This window comes from Phaseolus vulgaris, chromosome 4 (genome assembly GCF_000499845.2).
Source record: "Phaseolus vulgaris cultivar G19833 chromosome 4, P. vulgaris v2.0, whole genome shotgun sequence".
NCBI classification, from domain to species: Eukaryota; Viridiplantae; Streptophyta; class Magnoliopsida; order Fabales; family Fabaceae; genus Phaseolus; species Phaseolus vulgaris.
This window is the reverse complement of record NC_023756.2, coordinates 44,058,208-44,079,559: the sequence shown is the minus strand read 5'-3', so window position 1 is coordinate 44,079,559 and position 21,352 is coordinate 44,058,208. Positions and strand designations below refer to the sequence as shown.

At 29.8% G+C, this 21,352-nt stretch overlaps 2 protein-coding genes and 2 long non-coding RNA genes across 4 annotated transcripts; 1 reads left to right on the top strand and 3 right to left on the bottom strand.

Moving 5' to 3' along the window:
• Nucleotides 1-1,727: 1,727 nt before the first annotated feature.
• On the bottom strand, nucleotides 1,728-5,360 carry LOC137837852 (uncharacterized). The gene is made up of 7 exons (XM_068647002.1): nucleotides 5,202-5,360; nucleotides 4,259-4,320; nucleotides 3,737-3,861; nucleotides 3,178-3,323; nucleotides 2,512-2,659; nucleotides 2,273-2,432; nucleotides 1,728-2,178 (listed from the first exon to the last, which is right to left on the bottom strand). The coding sequence occupies exons 2-7, from the start codon at nucleotides 4,269-4,271 to the stop codon at nucleotides 2,084-2,086; spliced, it is 687 nt and encodes a 228-aa protein (XP_068503103.1). The 5' UTR covers nucleotides 4,272-4,320; nucleotides 5,202-5,360; the 3' UTR covers nucleotides 1,728-2,083.
• Nucleotides 5,361-10,251: 4,891 nt separating this feature from the next.
• Nucleotides 10,252-12,986, bottom strand: LOC137837851 (uncharacterized). Its single transcript, XR_011085521.1, has 2 exons — nucleotides 12,516-12,986; nucleotides 10,252-10,506 (listed from the first exon to the last, which is right to left on the bottom strand). It is a non-coding gene; the product is annotated as an uncharacterized lncRNA (long non-coding RNA).
• A 3,400-nt stretch (nucleotides 12,987-16,386) lies between these two features.
• On the bottom strand, nucleotides 16,387-17,322 carry LOC137837850 (inactive protein RESTRICTED TEV MOVEMENT 2-like). Its single transcript, XM_068647001.1, has 2 exons — nucleotides 17,137-17,322; nucleotides 16,387-16,932 (listed from the first exon to the last, which is right to left on the bottom strand). Exons 1-2 carry the CDS (start codon nucleotides 17,246-17,248, stop codon nucleotides 16,586-16,588), a joined length of 459 nt encoding a protein of 152 aa, XP_068503102.1. The 5' UTR covers nucleotides 17,249-17,322; the 3' UTR covers nucleotides 16,387-16,585.
• Nucleotides 17,323-19,381: 2,059 nt separating this feature from the next.
• LOC137836527 (uncharacterized) lies at nucleotides 19,382-20,601 on the top strand. Its single transcript, XR_011085319.1, has 2 exons — nucleotides 19,382-19,649; nucleotides 19,908-20,601. It is a non-coding gene; the product is annotated as an uncharacterized lncRNA (long non-coding RNA).
• The last annotated feature ends 751 nt before the right edge of the window (nucleotides 20,602-21,352 follow it).

The following is a 21,352-nucleotide window of genomic DNA, read 5'->3' as shown; positions in this document are numbered from 1 at the left end:
ATTTTTCTTACTTCTCATTTCTCTAATAAGGATGATCTACTTTCTTTTATTAAGAGTGATGGTAATCCTTTGGTTAAATTGATTAAGCTTGCGGTGATAACCTTTTCTATATGGATGATATGGCGTATGAGGAATTATGCTAGATTTCAGGATAAGATTGGGGTTTCTAAGGCTATTTTGATAATTAAAGATTTAACTTGTCTAGTGGGAAATTCGTCTAAAGCTTCAATGAAGAATGATATGTTGGACTTCAACGTGATTAAGTTTTTCGGTATTAAGACTCGTAGTGGTAAAGTTCTTCGTCCTCTTTCTATTAGATGGGAATTTCCTTCACCAGGCTGGGTCAAAATTAATACTGATGGGGCTGCTAGGGGGTATCCTGGTCTTGCTACTTGTGGAGGTATTTTTCGTGGGAGTATGGGAGAATTTATTGGTGCTTTTTCAGCGTTTCTTGAAGTTCAAACTGCTTTGGTTGCTGAGTTTTATGGAGTTATATATGCTATGGAAGAAGCTCAAAAAATGGGACTTACTAATGTCTGGCTTGAATGTGATTCTGCCTTGGTTTGTGCTGTGTTTACTGTTAGGACTAATGTTCCGTGGATGCTTCAGAATCGATGGAATACTTGTCTTAATTTTTGTGGGACAATCAGGTTTAGGGTAACTCATATTTTTCGTGAAGGGAATGCGTGTGCTGATAAGTTGGCTAATTTAGGATTTATTCATAGAGAATCATTTCATTGGTATAATAGACTCCCAGCTAGTCTGTTCTTAGAATTCTTTATGAATAGGTATAATCTACCTATGTATCGTTTTTGTTAACATATGGGTTTTGGTCTAATCCCCCCATATTTTTGTATTTTCTTTCTTTTTTCTTTTTTTAATAATATTTTTTTTCATGTGATGGCAAATGATTGTTGTTACTTGAGGTGTCAGCTTGATGTCAAGTTGCATAGTGATGCCTAACACGAAAACTTTAAAAAAAAAAAAAAAAGAAATATGTTCGAACTTTTTCCTTAAAAGAAATATGAAATCGTCCAAAAATATTTGTATTTAATTTGAATGTAAATAAAATAACTGAATCCTTTGAAAGAATATCGAAAATATAGTCATCATGAAAGCAAATAAAAAATGATCCACAATAAAAACAGATTAGTATTATTTACACATTTTTGCCAACTTCCCCATGGATAATAGCTCATAACCTCGTCTTGGTTCTGATGCAATTTGCATAATTATCAATGGTGATTTTTACAGTTTATGAGTGGATGGACAAAAATGATTAATGACACTTGGAATGGGAAATGGTCTTTCAGGGAGGGAAGTTTATTTCCTTTCACATTTACTGCGTTTTACTTTTGAAAACCAAACAGACTTGAAGGGAGAACATATCTGTTGAAAAAATTGGTTGATTCAAAAGGAAAATGTTCTTTAACTTTATAGATGCAAAAGTGTGTGGGGGAAAAGTCCACTGTTCCAGTATGGCATTCATTTACTTTAATATTTTTCTTTCATAGGATATTTCACTCTTCTATGAAGGATTGATTCTTAATACTAAGGGACCATGATTCAGATAAGTAAAACAACAGAAATCATCAAACCGAAATCCAAATTGAATAAAATTACAAGGACTTGATTAAATATTTGTGAAGATATTTGGCGGCATTTTCTGTTCATCTGTCTCATCACAGTGCACGTCAAACAAGGAATCATTGCTGCAAAATCCAACATAAGCAAAAAAGGCAATGACAAGGTCCCTTAACAATAAAAAAAAGTCAAAAGTTCTATTCTTACAATCCAAGAACATTAAATGTACCCAAGTTGAAGGTAATGTTGAATGTTGCCACGTTCATCTTCAAGCCTTTTTAAGTCTATTAATCATATAACACTAATAACTTCAAAGTATAAATTGGGGGTGACAAAATTGACAATGAGAAAACAAAACACTGATGCACACTCTTTCTTATTAAGACAAAATACGGGACAGCACTCATTAACTTTTGACAAGGGTATGCCGAAGGGTATTGTCCCAACTTCCTATGTTGAATCCCGTAACTGAATCTGAATGGAACTGGACCAAAAATTTTCACATGAAATCATAATCATCCAGAGCATCATATCGATCAGCAGGTACAAAATCCTCATCAGGCTTATCAACATTAAGTTGCTTTTTCTTGCCACCTGCAGTATAAAAAATGAAAACACCAAGGAAATGAGACAAAATCAACAAAAATAGAAAAGAAACAAAGGGTTTCTCCCTCCATTATGAACTTACCTGTCTTCTTTTTACCAGCATTGGCTTCTTTTTCTGCTTTGATCTTCTCATTTGCAATAGCAGTTACTGAAGAAGCAATATCTTTGGCATCCGCCCCTTTTAGAGAAGTCATGGATAGTCTCATTACTGCTTTCAGCAAGCCCATATAATGAAAACTTTTCTGCATTTCAGAAAAGCAAATCAGAATGATCTTTTGACACATATTTAAGGAATGAATAAAGCACGAGTATTTAACTAACCTCAAAAGAACGAAGCCTGTGTGAGATGAGCTCTGCATACTCCAAGAAATCACTTTCAGATTTCGGTATGAAAGTGTCAAGGTCCTTTTCATCTTTTCCCCCACCAAACAATTCCTTAGTGGACTTATAATCTGCTTCTTCAATTAATCTGAGATAGAGAATAAATAGGAAACTAGATAAGACTGCAACGTCTAAGTCAGTGATCTGCTTCTTTTAAATGTTGTAGTCAATATGATTTGTTTCCACTTAGTAGATGACCTTCTTTACCAGTGCTAGATGACACAAACCCCTTAGATATCATTATGTAAATATTGGGACTACTAAAAGCAAACATATATATAATTGCACTTAAACAAAGTAGTTCAAGTAGAACTCAAAGAAGATATAAGCCCTAACAAGGCAAAATTGCACTTAAACAACACAATAATTGATATTTAGCAGATCCTTTTGTCATGCAAACAAAACCAAGTTGCATTAAGAGTAATTGAAACCAACTACGAAAAATCAGCGTTATGGCCTTGTTACAATTTTCCCTTGTTCACAGTCATTTTTTCCTAACCAACATATTATATGTAGCATACCTACACATTAAGGTATACCTGTCCGGGTACTCATAACAAACATTATACCTATCAGGATGATTAAATTGGATAAAAAACAATATACCTTTGTTGGCGAAGTTTTTCTGCCACAGCATCCAATGGTTCTTCTTCCTTTATTGGTTCTACTGTCTTACCCTTCTTATCAGTAGCTTTATCAGAGGATTTTTTTGAAGCCTTTTCAGTAGTTTTTACAGCAGGTGCTGCAGGTGCCTGACAACATTATGCAAAGTAACAAAAAAATATGGCAATTAACAACTATGGAGAAAACAGAAGATCATAATTATTAGAAATAGCACATCAAAATTGAAGTAATCACAAAACTCTAATTTCATTGTACTACAAAAATAATAATTGTGTGTGCTATACAACCCCCTCTACAGAAGATAATGGATAGAAAAACAAGAATAAAAATATAATTACTAAAGAATTATAATTCATTTTGGCTAATTAGTATAGTAACAACAGAGGTTGCATTGACATGGCAGTAGTGTAAAAGTTGTTAATCGGCCAACAGGAAGGTGATTGGACAGGAATGAGAAATGACCATCTTTCTTCCCAAATCACACAAGTACAATCATACACAAATAATTTTCTGTTGTTACATAATGTTTAATTGTTCATACCGGAGCAGGTTCATCTTCATCCTCCCATGAGTCCTTCACATCATTTTCATCCACATCCTCATCATCCCATTTACTTTTAATGGGATCTTTTGAAACAAGATCAAGAGGAGCAATATGTTCATCCTCTGCAACAAAACACTCTAGAATTAACATGGCTACAAAAGATAGTAGAAGAAAGACAATATACAGGCTTACACACATATATATTGTGTTTAAAATTAAAATAAACAAGAATTGAATTGATTAATAGATGGAATCTTCTTTGTTAGGAACTAACAAAATAAGAATTCGTTTTATTTTAATTTTAGGACAGATTTAGAACTCGGTACAAAATGGCTGACATTGGGCAATGTGATTGGGTTACAGTTTTCGTAATTGATATTTATAATTGAGAATTTCCTTACAAGTTTAGCCATTTTAACTACTGTTACTGTTAACATGAAATCAAGTTTTCAGTCATTATACTAACATCAAAACAACATGTGGATGTAAAAACAAACAAGTGAAGCAAGATCTTATTACCCCAATCATCCATTGTTTTCACTTCTTCAATAAAACAGAATAACAAAGTTCCCGCTAACCGACTGCATAAAGAACAAAAATCATTAGATAATTGAATTGAATCAATGAAATCAACGAGGAATCAATGTCTACCACCTCCTCAACCCACTTAAAGATCCAAGGAGTAGAGGGTGCGGGGTGGGGTTCAAGATGAGTAACATGGACTAAACAAGTAAAACTGCAGATATACATCAAAATACAAATAAAAAAGATACGGCTAGTCTGTCTTGCAGTTGTAAGTTTAAATCTCATTCAATTAGTCTACCAACATCAGAACATTGTCACAGAACTATGTGATAACACTGTCAGCATGACATTCATTAAATTAGAAATCATCTCATACAATGGTTAATCAAAATTAATCCACACAATTTTTCAAAACATTCAAAAAAAATGGATGAGAATACAGTAAACTAATTAGTCTTGAACACAAAATTGTCAACATTGAAAGATTCACTGGAGTCAAAAAAATTGTCATGAAGTCGCACACTTCCTTTCAGTTCAAAATCCTCAAATCCTCACACAAAACAGGTAGCTGCATTCTCAAAAATAAAAACTTACACTTCCAAGGAAAAAACACGCCCGTTTACAAAATTAAATAACTGAACCCATAACAAAGATGGGAAATGCTTGCCAATATCAAAGTTCAATCAAATATAAACATGCAAACATTTCAGCCAAAAAAAAGTGTAAAAAAAAATCTTAAGGGCTTGGAAACAAAGAAGCTTCCAGAACTGCTACTTGACCGAATTCTCCAAGTTATTCCCCAAGTTTCGAGCCCAAAGCATCAGATCCGCGTCGACGATTTTCGGAGAAAAACCCTCAAAAAAATATTGAGAGAAAATAAAAAGTATATGAACGAGCGTACTGTGTTGCGAAATGGATGGAAGATGTGATAAAGTACCTGGTGAGAGCGACGACTGCGAAGGTGTTGATCGGAATTAAGGCTGGGGCGGTGGAGGTGAGGTTCCGATTTGAGGGATTAGGGCACAAAGGATTTGGTTTGTGTGCAGTTCCACTGGGGAATAAAAACTGCTCTGTCAAAGTGAAACTTTAGGAATATAAAGGATTTTATTTATTGTTGTAACCTTGTGGAGAAGGGACTAGGAAAAACTCCAAAAAAAAATAAAAAATAAACAATATATTCTATACAATTCACTTATTTTTTATTTATTTTTTAATCAGCTATATACAATTCACTTATTAAAACTTATAAAATTGTTTTATTAAGAAATAGTATATTTTAATAAATATGAATATATGTGAGAATAACTAATATATTTTAATAAATATGAATATATATGAGAAGATATGATATATAAGAAACGAACATAGTAGTTATATAGGATAAATTTACAAATATTTTTAATTTTAAAAATAAAGAAAAAAATAGTTTAAAATGGAAAACAGTTTCCAAATCAAACAGAACAAAATTTAAAATCAAACTCTTTCGTGATTAATTTGAATCAAATTAAAAATTAAAAAAATAATAAGAAACATTTTCAGATTAAGAAAAATTAATCACAAAATTTCATAAATTTAAAATTTTATAGCAATTAAAAAAACTAGTATAAAACAGCATATCAATTATTTTGAGTGAATTTTTTGAAATAAAAAAAAGTTACACTGTATTTATTAAAAGAAAAAAATAAAATATTATTATTTTTCTAATTAAATTAAAAATATATTTTGTTACCTTTCATTTTAAATCTTTATTATCAATGAAAGATTTTTATATACCAATAATAACATCAAAATATATTAATTTATCAAAATAATATTAATTATTTATTTTAACACATTAAATACATTACATTAAAATATAATTTTTATCCAAGACGAAAAATAAATGTTACAACAACTTATATTTTCAATTAATATTAATTATTTATTTGAACAATTATTTATTTGAACGAGATAAAAACACTACCTTAATAATCAGCGTTTATTCTATAAAATCCCAAACTAAAAAAAAAAACAAATAATAAACTTATCTCTTGTTTTTTTCAAATTCTATTTGTTTTAAAAAATTAAAATTTGGTAATGACTTCTGTTATTATATAACTATTAAATATACACACTTTCATACAGTCTTAAAGAATAATGTTTTTTATATATAAGATTCATATTATTAACAAATCTTAAGTATTATATAGGATCCAAATTGTTTAAATTTTTAAGAAAAAATAATGTAATTTAATTATTAATATTAATAAAATCAAATTTTAAATATTAATTTTATAAAAAAAAAATTGCATTGATGACATATTTATGAAGTTTACTTAAAACCTTATTATATTTTATTAAAAGAATTAAAGTAACTCTCTACCTCTACCAGACCACTATTCAATTCAAAGTTCAATTTGATTCATTCTTTTTAAATAATAAATGTAATGTATTGCTATGTAGTACAGACATTGACACAGACATTGATATACATATAATCTCTAAAATGTAGGATACGGGGAGACGAATCTATATATTATATTATTATGAATTATATAAATTGACAATAAAGGTTTATATGTATAAGTATGTTCCGTATTATTTTTTTGAAGAAGAAAGATGTTTTTCATTACTGGTTCAAAAGTATTTGTTTTTTATTTTTATAATTATAATAAAAATTTATACAATAAGTTTGAGTTTTTAGAAAACTAATATATTTTTTCTTTTTAAAATTGTGTTAGAATCGTACTAGAATTGTCATAAATCCAACAAATATTTTTTGAATTGGATATTTCACGGATACGTGTCATGTGTCCGATATGAGTATCCGACACCGACACACATCTCTCAGTCAATTCCTAAATTAACTCTTTTTTTTAATTTTAAATTTAAGTAATTATAAAATAACAAAATAACCAAAATAAAATAATAAAATGAAATATTAATAAAAGGATAAAATAGGAACAAATTTGTGTACACCACAAACCATTATAATGAGAATCCCTTTATATATAAGGATAGATTAATAAAATATTAATAAGGATAAAATGGGAAATTCTTAACTGTAAAATAACAAATAAAAAAATGAGTCTAAAAGAAGTACAAATCTCTCCACTCTACAAATAACGTGGTTCACATGTGACAATAAATAAAATAAATTTTCAAAACTAAAAAAATGTTTTGTTAAATGTTAACCAAGTTAAATTAATAAAATAACAAAATGACCATAATAAAATAAAATATTAATAATGATAAAATACGAACAAATTTGTGTGAAAAAAAAAAGTTGGGAGTCTCCTTTTACGTATAGATTATAACAATAAATATACACTATTTTATTTGAAATTTTTTCTTTCCTCTTTAAATCTCACAGTACATTAAAAAAGTTTTGTTTATTTCATTAATTATTGTCAAAATCATGTAATACCAAGAAAGTTCTAAAAAATTTATTTATTATGTAGAAAACAAACCAACAATTTTTTTTATGTTTGCTACTTATAACAAAATCACTGTGATCTAATTTTAAATAAAAATGAAATCTTAAAAATGGCTTGATAACATTCTTCTAAAGACATTTGTTTTAATAGTTTAAAGTTATTTAAAAGTACAAAGAGAGAAAATAATTAAATAGAATTTGAATTTTACATTTTTATAATTTTTTAATATTTTATCAATTATGGGTAAAAAAAAAAATTTGATGAAGTTGTAATAGTTAAAATTTATTTAAAATTACAAACTTAATCAAGAAAATAATTAAATAGAATTTGAGTTTCATTATTTTTTAATATTTCATTAATTATGGAACTAAACCAAAAAATTTCCATTAGGCACGACCAATTATATATGACAACAATTAGGTAACATTTGAAACTCTTAATATCATTGCAACACATGCAATATTATTAAGCAATAAACCAAAAACCCACCCTCAATCAATCAACATTAATTATGAAAAATATTATATACAAAAGAATAAAATATAATAAAATGTTATCTTTTCTTTGCCTTGGACCCGCAGAGAGACTTAGTCAAATCGTTCATATCCTTTACCCCTACTGTCAACCACTTCCCTCCATATCCTCCATCACTACCACCCCCATTATTCTTAACCCTCCCAATCAAATTTCAAACACAAACAATTTCTTTTTCTATTCACAAACAAAACTACCAACATTTCCCTAAACTCTTCAGTGGATGTAGAAGCGCATTGAACTTTTTTTTCGAGAATGCAACACGCACCGAATTAGATTACACACCGCTCTTAACAATGTTCATTCGCATTGGAACCTTGCGCTTGGTGGGTAAGCACGACAGTGATAGGAACACAAAAATAGTGTCTGAGTGTTTAGTGTCTTCCTCTTTCTATATTCTTCTAACTGAAGTTTCTCGTGTTTGAAGATTGTGAATAACTAATAATAAATGAAGAAAAAAATGGGGAGAAGACGAACTCTTGTTATTGCTTCTGAAGTTTTTCCGTCTCTTCTTCCTCTAAAATTTAACCATCTATAATTAACAAATAAAGAACAAACAAAACATCAATATAGCATATAAAAAAGTAAAAGTTAAGAACACGATGACATACCTTCCCTACTTAATGTTATCTGGTGACCAAACCCACAATCTGTATTTTGAAGGTGGTCTCTTGAATCTAAAATTTATAAAAAGTTAAGATGATTGTACTATCGAAAAGCAAAACCTAAAAGAAGAAAAGATAGAGAAATATCATAAAGATAAATGGTAATGACAAAAAATCTGATTAAAAATAACTTAGGTATTCAGATTCAATACAAAAAAGAAAGTGAGAAGTAAGGTAAAGTACAAAAAAAGAAACTAGGAAGTAAGGTGGGTACATGAATTTATGCATAGTGAAAATATTCAGGTTCAATAGGGATCAAGTAAAGAAGAATTAAAAATTACTTCTTAAATCAATTTGAAGACGGTTCTCTATGAATTACAAAATGCTTAGAATAATTTAATAGAATGAAAGATTGTTATAAGAGTAAAAAAAAAAAAAAAGCGGTTATGAAAAGGAATCTTCATTATATAAATTAAAATTTATTAAAATTAGAAAATTATAAACCGTAAGAAACTTTTAGTAATTTCAGAAGTTCCTTGTTAAAGTTAATAACAAAGATTTTTAATAAAAATATTATATTTGTATTTACTAGTAAAAACACATGTAAAAAAATATGTATATTATTTTTCTTATTACATTAAAATAGTATAATATTAAAAAAAACATAATTTTATATGTTTTTATAATTATATAAGTAATTAATTATAATATTATATATATATATATATTTCTAAAAATAGTATTAAAAGGTATATATAAGTTATTTTATTTCTATTCTGTCATATATAAAGAGATCACCATTTTTATGTGTTCTTTTAATTAAGTAATTTTATCTTTTAACAGATAAAAATTATTTATTTATTTATTTAATAAAATAAATATTTTTTAGTATTTTAAAATAGTTAATAATTTATCTCTTTCAAAAAGTAATGATTATGCATTTTATTACTTTCGTGAATAACTAATTAAAGATAAAAAACAATATAATTTAATATATATAGTTTTTTTGTATTAAAAAGTTTTATAATTATTATTTTGAAAATATTATTTAATCATTTTGAAATAAAAAATATATTTTATCATTTATTTCATTAAATAAAAGAATTTATTTATTATATGGTGAAGTTATTGAACGAAAAGATGACACCAAATCAAATTATTAAATAGGTCACTCATCTTTCTTTTTTGTTTGTGTTTAAGCCATTCATTTGTCATTACTACAGTCACTAATGCTTTTTTGTTATATGCAAATCCTCTGTTCTATCATATTTTTCAACAAAATTCCAGAATAAATCAAGTTGACAGTTTACTTTTAACCAACAGCAAAAAATCACTCATAGTCACTTTAAGCACTTTTTTATATTTAAATTAACCAACCTAAACTAACAACTATACAAGATATGCTAAGTAAAGGTTTTATCCACAAATAACATTGTCACAACAATAATAACTTCATTATAGTTTGATTAGTAACAAAAAGTTACTTCAATGAATGTGGCAAAATCAAGGTGGACATTTTATATATAATTGTTATCTATTCTATCATTCAATCACTTCCATGAAAAATCCAAGCAACTAAATTAAATTTTCCTGTTCTCCACCATTTTATGGGAGGGTTTGCCACCATCTTTTATAGTTGATATGCTTCAAATCCACTGAGACATCCTCCCAGCAAAATTGAATGAAACTGAAAAGAAAAGTAAATAAAGTCAATATACAAAAACAGTTCAAAATAAATCACTAATCATTTCAAGATTTAAAGCAAAAATTTTGTAGTGACATAACAGCAATTTAACAAGTACTAATAGGAAATAAACCAAACACACTTCAAAATGTTTTGGCCTAATATCAACACAAAAACATTACAGAAATAGGTTGATTGATAGCTTCCATCCTCCGGTTGGTCATATTGCTATCACTGATCCTGATGCCTTTACTTCCGTATTTATTTTTTGTGAGAAGCTACAAAGAACAACCCTGTAATTACTTCTTTTGGAAAAATTGTCCACAAAATATCAAAAAGTTTGACAGAAGCTCCTCAGATTTATACTCTCTTCTACACTAAAAACTAACTAATCTTCAGGAATTGGAACGATAAAATAAGAAGTTTTATGCATCAGGTTAATTCATCACAGGAGCTTTAGTCGGATTCTATCAACATAAAGCACATGACATTGTAGAAGCAAAGTTGTCAAACTAAAAGAATCTATGTAAACTCTCGGTATTCATAGACTTGAATCTTAAATCTGTAAGAATTAACCTAATTTAAAAATTAATATTAAGAAACCTTAAATAAAAAATATGCATAAATATAATACTCTTAATACAACATTAATTCAGCAACTGAATTTCACAATAAAGCCAAGTAGTGAAAGCCAAAGAGAGAATTAGATCTACCAATGGGACATAATGAAAGTCAATCAGGATCAAGACTGCAATGATTAGACCAAAATCAGACTCATACAAGTGGATGAGTTCTTCGGGTCACTGTTAAGAGGAAGGAACTTTTGCCTATTGTAAACGGCAGAGGAAGGTATGTGAGAAGTGGCAACTTCAACACAGTCAAGAGAGAGATGCAACTTTGCCATAGAAGAAGAAGGGGAGAGATGACTTCCACACAAGACGGCTCTGTTTTGTTACTTTGACAGAGCAGAGCATGAACTCTGTTTTGTGAGAGTCAAGCAATAGAGAAACATAAGAGACCTGAGCCCTAATCGTCGAGGTACAGCCACAACTCATAATTGCATTGCTGAAAATCCAGAGCAGTTATTAACTTGCAAAATTGGACTTCAGCAGATGGTTTTGAACAAACCCACCCAAGTTGAGCAATTCCATCAAGATAGGTTTCACAAACAAGTGAGGGCAATTTGGAGAGGTAAGCTCTTTAGCTCAAACAAATTTATTAGTTAACACTCAAGTTTGACAGCCATACATGGAATTGTGGAAACTCATTGAAAGCAATCAAAGCATCAAAGAAAAAAATGTCAAAATTTACCACCATTACCTCAAACCTTGACAGATAAGACACATATTTGACAGGTGAATGAAGTAAACTAAGATATGCCGCTAAATTTCAAGTGAAATGAGTGCTCACTGAAAATTCTAGATCGTAGTTGCAGCCACAGTTACAGTCTCATTACCATCCTTGATATTGCAAAATATAGCCAATAAAGACAGCAAAAGTTGCAACATAACAACCCAAAACACATTATCAGCCAAACATCAAGGATTTTGATACCATAATTGCAGACAATTAAATGCATTTTCATACAATTCCCCACAATATCAAGTATCATCAATAAACCGTAACTGAAATTTAGAAGCTTAGTTGGGGTCTGGTCACAATTGTGATTAACAATCGTTTTCTATATATGAACCAAAAAGTAAAGAAAGTGAAATAAATTTATCTAGGAGTTAAAATTAACTTATCCATAGTATAATCTACAAAACTCCCTTGTATTAAGTTACTTTAAACTTGTAAACAGATTAATTTTCTTACTTCAGTCTTTCCTTCACATTTTCTTCTTATATACGCATTCATGTACAAATTAATCCTAACAGGTCCTACCTAATCCTTGGTCTGTTCTACACTCAGTTTGCAGCTTTATTTTCCAGTAGTATTCAAAACCCAGCAGGAAGGACCCGATTGGGCAAACAAGTTCAAAACAAAGGGATGATCAAGCTTCTGAAACTCACATCAGAAAAGTTTCAAGCTTCCGCACCACAATGCGTCATTTAGCAGAACTAGCTTCCTGGGGCGTCTTGGCGAGGATAGAGAGGGCGTGCAGACCGGACTGAAGCTCGTCGGCGAGAGCGTCATAGACGAGACGGTGTCGTTTCACGAGGCTCTGGCCCTCGAACTTTGACGAAACGACCTTCACGTTGAAGTGGGTCTCCTTGTCGGAACTTCCCCTCACGGCAGCGTGACCGGCGTGCTGGTACGACACGTCGTCCACCTCTAAAACGGTGGCTTCCAGCGCCGACTGCAGCTTCGTTCTTATCCTGTTTGCTCTCGATAGCACCACGGTCGCTCCTCTCGAACCCATCGGAAAATATGAGAATGCTGTCAATTTAGGGTTTTGATTTGGGAAAGGAGGAGTTTGAAGAGGAAAACAGGGACAAATATTGGGCAAGGTTTATATTTTAAGCTTAGTAACTTACTTGTGGCATAATTTTATTATTTTTAAATATATTTTCGTCCTCTATTATAATACTAAATTTGTTTTCATAAATCTAAGTTTTACATCATTATTAAGCGTGTTTATGTCCACCAGACATATCACATATCAATGCTAGTAGGATATGGTGGAGTGTGATATTTAAAATAATATAAATTTTAGTATGATTATAAAAACAAGAAACAAATTCTTTTGAACCAGTTATGAGTAATATAAAAAAACTGAAACATACTTATACACATAATCTTTATTATAAATTTATCTGTGTTTTCATGTCTTATATTTTAGAAATTATGTGTATCTTCGTATCCGTGTTCATATCCGTGTTCGTGTCGTATTAGTGTCGGTGTCGTATTAGTATTTGTGTCAGTACTACATAGTTAAATAATATAAAAATAATCGAGATTTATCTTCTATGTGAAATGATTGCTAAATTATTTTAAAAATTGATAGATTTTATTTTAAAAATTCGATGTTATTTCCAATAAATTAATGAAATGAAATCTTAAATTGAACAAACCCATTCCAATTATTTTCATTCTACAAACACTTTAATATTATAGTTTAAGAACGAAAATATATTTATCTTTTTTTTAATTAGGAGTAGGTTGATTTTTTTCTTCTATTAAATTGATAATTTTTTTTTTTATATTGCTGTTTTCTGTCCTTCTTAAGTTTAATTTTCTCTCTTGTCATTTTATAATTCTCAAGATATTGGAACTTAGGTGTTTATTGTTGACTTTATTTTAATTAAAAATTTATTCAAGCTAAATATAAAAATCAATTTTATTTAGCTTTAATCGAATATAAATTTTGAATCAACTATATTTTTGTGTTTTTTTTCATCATAAAATTATACACTCCCTTACAACAATCATTCTCATAAGTTTGACAACATATTATGCAAAGCTTTTGAAACCTTTTGAAAATCACGTTTAAGACAGAACATTGCTGAATTTAACTTGAGAATTCCATGCAAAGCTGATTTCCAAAGTGCTTATCTTCCTTTTCTATTATCTCTAATTAAGTTGAAGATTTAGTATTCTATATTTATTGCTTTTGGTGTGAGTCTTTCACCATTATGCCAAAAGTTAATAACTTTCGAAAACAAAAATGAAATTGAATAACATAATTGAAGAAATAATTTTCTGTGCAAACAGATGTTATGAAGGGAGGTCAGAATTACACGGATAAATTATTTATCAAATTAAAAAATGTCATTTAATTTTAATTGGAAAAGATATAAGAAGTTGAATTGAAATGAGTAATTATGATGTTTGAGTAAATTATGATTGCAATGATATTTTGAACAATTTAAAAACTATATTAGATTATAAAACGTCTTTAAATAAAATATTTGAAAATTAATTTACTTTGTTCCACAAGTTTGATATTTTCTCACTAACAAATTTTCAGACTTACTTTTAGCCCTATTTTACTTTTTAAGCGAAAGATTTTTCCCTCAAACAAAAATACAGGTGAAGAACAACTTTTTTTTTTTTTTTTTAATTTTCTTTAAATGACAATTTTTTCTCAAATAACATTACAATTAAACCTCTGATTTAATGTGGAACTTAACTTGTAATGAAATTACAATTTTTTTAATAGTTTATATTTGTATTTGTTGTTTCTGTTGGGATTTTTTAATTTATCTTTAGTTTTCCTTTATAAATTTCTTTATTTAATATATATATTAAATATATATTTGTGTATGTTTAAATTATATTAAAATTTATGATTTTTTTTCAATTGGCAATTGTTATTCCAACTGAAAACCTAATTTTGATTTCTATAATCGCAACTCATTAGTGGATGAAACTAACAATCAATCTATATAATATAGTTTCACATCACTCAGAGATAGTTTATATACTTCTTCCTACTTCAATCCACCGAGATACCCTGATGGAGCACCGATTTCAAAGCAAGGAAGAATATGATTCGTGATAGAGTAACTTATTGTTCTCTTATTAATGGTTTGTGCAAAAATACTGGGATAACCTCCCCTTATTATGTGCTTTATGCAAAAACCATGATGTAGACAAGGCAATTGAATCAGTGAAGACAATGATAAAGAAGAAAATTCAGCAGGGTTTACACACTTACACTGTACTTCTGGATGGAATGTGTAAAGCGGGAAGACTTAAAAACGCACAAGAGGTTTTCCAAAATCTTTTAATTAAAGGTTACCATCTTACTGTTAACTCATATACTGTTATGATCAATGGGCTATGTAAAGAGGGTTTGCTTGATGATGCATTGACCTTGTTCTCTCAAATGGAAGACAATGGTTGCTAGAGGTTTTTTTAAATGACACCTCCTTTTCATACCAAATTGCCTTTATGTTTCTGTAGATTGCACATGAATGAATGATTTGTAAATTTTGTTACTGTTTGATCAGGGAGTTTTGTTATGCAGTGGTGTATCTGCTACTGATGTTTTCATTGTTCCATGTTGGATGTGAAAGACTGATCATCTCTAATTTCTTATCTACATTTTGATTGTTATGGTACTTTTTAGTTCCCTATGTCATGTGAAGACAAAAAAATTGAAAAAAGCCATGATTGTTGAAAAAGTTTCCTTCTTAAACTATTGAAAGCATTATGGTAAAGTGTTTGCATTGCAGAATGCAGATAGTAACATAACAAGTAGAAGTTCACGAATTTCGATGAAGTAAAGGAAAGAAGATAAATTCTTAAGGGTGTGATTTAATGAATTAAAATACAAAACATAATATATATGGCTACTAAAGACCAAAACTTAATCTCTGATATTTGTAATTAAAAATACACACGAATTAATTAATAAAGTCATAATAAAAGGATCCTATAGCAAATTTTCTGAATGCTAACAAATCAGGGGACAATAGTTAAAGAGCTAATAACCACTGTCAAATTATACACAACATGTTTTTCAACTTTCTAGAATTTGCTTCTATATATATGGGTCCAACCAAGAAAGAAAGCTTACCTTTTCAGGTTATTACCCTTCTTGTTTGTAATATATCTTTGCAAAAGTAAAATATTTATTGAGATGGAGAATGCTTGACACTAGTTTTTTGCCTGTGAGGCTATAAAAATGCTTATGTGATGACCTCAAATACATGGTGGATAGTGTATAAGGTTTCTTTGATATGTCTTTTACTTGCTTCACTAATCTCTGTACAGGAAAAATACTAAATTACATAAACTTAATTTAGCCTATTCTTTAACTCCAAAATGTGTTGAAGAGACACTTTGCAAGTAAGAAACCTCAGATGCTATTCCTCATACATTCTTCTTGTTGACACCATGCAATTATGTTGGAACAACCAGTTATATGTTGACAAGAGTTAATATGATTTTTCATTCTGCCACACACAAAAAATAAAAATAAAAAAGGCACTAAAATCACCACCAAAGGCACACTTTATTATTATCCTTCAAAGGTATGTGTATGTTACAAGAAAACATAAAAGCATGAACAGTACCTTACTCACTTTTTCTCATTGCCACAGAAAACCATTCTGAAAGCAAACAAGCCTATGCATTATCAGCATACAATACATATCCTGATTCTTTTAACACTTCACATTTCATTTTTGATGTTCTAGCTAATTAACTGAATGTTTTCATCATTATTTAGTCTTCGAGCTATGTAAGTTCCAATTGCCACCACAAGCACTACTCCAATTGCCACTTTAATAGCTTTTGTTCTCTTTCTTGTTTCTGCCCCACAAATGAAATGCTCCCTTACTGCTTCTTTTGGCATGGCAATAAAGAGAAGGCCATGAGAAAACTTTGCACAAATTGAATTCGTATCACACCCTATTGACATCTTTATTTCTTTGTGGAAACGGCTCCATTTGTTGTTGGTTCCATTCACAGGCCTTTCTCCATAGATTTTTACTGTTCCCCAGTTGTCGGTTTCAACCTTAAGTTGCTCCTTTTTGAAACCTGTAAAAATGTAAAACCATAAAAGATCACAATTTTTTTAATGTGGTAACAGATGATTATTGAAATCTGATGTAACAGATGATTATTAAAAACCATGATAAAATCTAATGCAGATTGAATATAGGATCTAAAAGAGATTTTCAATTATAAGTTTTTATGATAAACACTATAATCATCCAAATAAAAAGGAAATTTAATAGGTACCCTTTAGATTAATCTCAAGAATCGCTTGTCCTTCCTGTGTAAGCCATTTGCAATAAGGCTCAAAATCCTCATAGGAGCGACTGGTAGCAGCTTCAGCAGCATTGATTTCCATTGCAGCTGGGATTTCCTTTTGATTGAGTTTCAGATTTTTCTATTGCTAGAAGAAGTTGTGGAAATGAATTGAATGAATAAAAGAATTGTGATTAAGTTTCCTTTTATAAAGTTTCATTTAGCTTTTGGGTTGAGAATAATTCCTTTTTGGTTTGAGTAGGAATTCTATGGGATGTTGTTTGCTTCATTCCTGGTAATGCATGGTGAGAATCAGGTGTGAAACTGTAAATGAAGGAAATCTTATTATTCTTTTTCTTTTCTTCTCATACTTTTGATCCTTTTACAACAACTAACACTTTTCATTTCACACTAATTTTGTTCCAAAATTCTTACCATAAGATAACAATAACCAACAAATGGCATAACAAAAAGTTATAAAATACTAATGTGATTGACAGACAAAGATACTGTTTGCAGCAGAAATGTTTAAACATTGATCTTATTTTATTGCTTCTTGAATTCTTCATCTTAAATATTTTCTTCTTGAATTTTATACCAAACACTTATCCAATAAACCTTGTAAACACCGAATTTGGATGAAGATGTATTACAACTAACTTCGATATTCCAAGATATGTTTAACCACATAGTAACATCTACAAAAAAATTCGAATAACTTAGATAGATCCACATAAATCGGGTATATAACTAATATTCAACTATTTTTTTTATTAGCAAATAATATAATAGAATAAATATTCAACTACTAAATAAAGCGGCGTTCTCCATGGGTCAACATGATCGCCGATCGATGAAGCGGCGTCCACCATATGTGTAATCGGTGGTCGCCGATGTTGGTTATTTTTTTGGGTAGGATTTTCTTACTTTAAGGTTGTTCTGCTCCAACCATAAAGGAGAGTTTCGCTTGTGGATGATATAGGAAGTCTACTTCTAGTTACTGTATATGGGTTGGGATACCCCTGAAGTATTCTCTTTAATTTTATTTATTCATTGCTGATAAAAAAAAAAAAAACTACTAAATAATTAACTATATCTTTTTGGTTATTTAGGCCTTATTATACTATCTTTAAATGAAAGTTTCTCCAAATTTGGGAGTTCAAATACGTCAGGTATCTGTGTTAAAAGTTTGCAGTTGTCAAAATTCAAGATGGTTAGCTTCTCGAACTTCTGGAAAGAAAATAATAAGGTAAAAGTATCCTATAAATTACATTTAAAATTTAAAATTTAAAATCATAGTATAAATTACAAATTTCAAATTAAAAGTAATAATTATTGGCTATTCAAATTTCAAAATAAAGCTGATGACGACTTTGAGTTTAATGCTAACAAATTCCCTCTTTAAACTCAAACCTTTCATATTCTTCATTTAGATTGCTTCTCTAATTGTCATCGCCCACACTTCCAATTTTATATTTTCCTATATTTTTCTTTATCCCAACTGCCTTCAATATTTTTGTCCAGTAGTCACCATACTGTTCTGGATTAGAAACAACTTCAGTTTTATTCACTGCACCAATCCATGCATAATTTTGAATTGAATTACTTTTAATTTCCCAAACAAAATCTTCTTCACTTTTACCCTTGGAATTTAAAGGATTTAAGGAATACTCTAATTTCAATAAGCTTGAAACATCATATATCATTTTCAGATGATGCCAGGGCAACATTCCATTTAGTGTCTTTTCCTAAATCAAAACCATTATTTTCAAGTAAAACACATGAACCAAGTTTTTTATTGTCACAAAGAACTTTACTACACCCCACAATCAGTCTATCTCAGGTATTATTTGCTACACTCTCATCAACAATAACAAAAGACGGAACATAACATACTTTCTTACTGGTATTTCATTCAGAGTGCAGCTGATGGTAACATTTCTCCTACTGTATTTATGGGTTTGTGTTACAATCAAAGTAGAGTTTGTGCATAGCTTATCAATTTCTGCGCTTTAGTTAGGATGTTTAATGTTGTAATAATTGCTTTAGTAGTAATTCTAACTAATAGAAACCTAGATCTTCTATATCTCATCCTGTGTTTCTAGAGCTACTCCTTAAATGCATATTCTGTTTAGACACAAGGAATATCCCTTTGGAATATTCTTAAAACAAATTTATCTATTCTTTAAGCTCTTTATTTTTTTTTGTATCCTTTGAAGTTCTTTCGAGGTCCTCATCAGATATGTTTATAACAAATACACAAAATCACAACTGTTTCCCTGCATAACAATATTTGTCTAATTACTTGGTTATGTCCTCGTCCTAATGCAGAAAATTTCAGAATATTTGACTCGCTTAGAGATCAGTGTTTTGCTGAAGTAACTACAAACAGTATTTCCATGTTGCTTTGTTTTGGAGAAGCTATTGCCAAAAGCAAGAGATCACCTGAAAATTTATTTGTGCTTTTGGACATGTATGAAATATTGCAAGAAATCCATTCGGAGGTATTTTCTTTTAAAATCCAAATTCTTGAATCTTGCTGCAACATTGAGTCCACTGTGAAGGTTTCATAAAACTTATAAGGTTAAGTATAATTTATTTTATATTCAATAGCCAATTTTGAGAGGTGGCACATTTGTAGAATAGTGTGTTCCTATGTTTGACACTTTGGACATGACACTTTATGTCTGTTTTTATGTGGTTAGGAGGCATAATTCAATGGTTGTAACATATTCTCAACTTTATCTACGGACAATTTGCAGATTGAAATACTCTTTAAAGGCAGAGCTTGCACCAAAATAAGAGAAGCTGTAATGGGTTTGACAAAACAGTTTGTACAAACGGCTGAGGAGACATCTGGAGATTTTGAAGAAGCAGTTGAAAACGATGCTACAAAGACTGCAGTAACTGATGGAACTGTCCATCCTTTGACAAGCTATGTGATTAACTATGTAAAGTTTTTATTTGAGTAAGTTCACATGTGCTGCATTCTGCTTCAAATTCTTGAACATATTCTTTAAATTACATCATTTTATATTGTTTTCACTGGTGAGAAAGCTACATGTACATTTACCTAGGATTTGTAGATTTTATTTTAGGTTTTCTTATTTTTTTGTGGGAACAGCACAGCTTTCTTCAATTTCTTTTGCCAGTTTTTTAACTTGCTTTTATTCATTTGTTTGTAGGATACACTAAAAAATAGTTATTCACTTGAGAGAGTTGGTTCACAAGTCCGAAAACTCTTTTGTCTGGAAATTAATATTGGTTAGTACAAAATAGAAATTGGAAGTATAAAAAAGTTGTGTTTTTGTAATTGGTACAGGTTTGGGGAAACATTTAGCTTGCATGTGCTAGAAAGATGATTCCTTGAATATGACTAATAGTTTTTATGTATGGTCTCCTGCAAGAATAAACAGGGAGATGCTGAATTTGCATCAAATTTCCCAATTCTGATAAGATCAATCGTGACTGTGAAGGATACTGTGCTGCAGCATGCATGTACTTTCACTAACTTGTGTTCAACAATGAGCTGAAACCGTGTGTTTCTGATACAACATGGATGCTTTATGCATAGTTTGTTTTTTTCTATTGGCAGATTCTTGAGGCCCTCTCTATTCAGGGCCTCATCTCATCAAGTGGTGATGGGGGCATTAGTGGTGCGTATTCTCCTTTTCACGAATTCTAGTAATAAACTCTTTAGTATAATCTTTTTAACAAACTCTTAACTATTAAATGAAATTTATTAGAAAGTGGAAGCTACAATATCATGATAAACTCATTATATCAAATAGTTAAGAATGTGTTAAGAGAGTATTGTTAACATTTTTGTAAATATTTTTATGATTGCTTGATTTACTAAATTAAACTAATTGCAGCCCCTCCCTCCCTTCCTTCATAGATTAATTTGTTATTTTTTAGTCCTATTCAGTTCAATATGTGTTCTTTAGATGGTCCTCCATCAATTAGTTGACACATCGGTTCTTGAATTGGTCAATGGTGATATTATCGAACCAATACGTGATAATGATGACGTGAATGAATCAAGTGAAGATGATTAAGAGCATGATGACAACGATGAAGACTATTGGGACTTTGACAATACTGCGACTAGTGTATAATATTTTTCCATATTATTTGACAACCAATATGAGAATATACCCAACTTAATGGAATGTGTAACTTTTTTGAAAAATAAATACTTAGGACT

Bases quoted from the DNA above. Each gene is read 5' to 3' on its own strand.
- LOC137837852 (XM_068647002.1), bottom strand. The intron at 2,660-3,177 runs GTATATTGTTTT...TCTCTATCTCAG, and splicing joins GAAAAACTTCGCCAACAAAG to ATTAATTGAAGAAGCAGATT. The intron at 2,433-2,511 runs GTTAGTTAAATA...TCTGAAATGCAG, and splicing joins ACAGGCTTCGTTCTTTTGAG to AAAAGTTTTCATTATATGGG.
- LOC137837850 (XM_068647001.1), bottom strand. From the start codon at position 17,248: ATGGAAATCAATGCTGCTGAAGCTGCTACCAGTCGCTCCTATGAGGAT. The intron at 16,933-17,136 runs GTACCTATTAAA...ACATTTTTACAG, and splicing joins TCTTGAGATTAATCTAAAGG to GTTTCAAAAAGGAGCAACTT.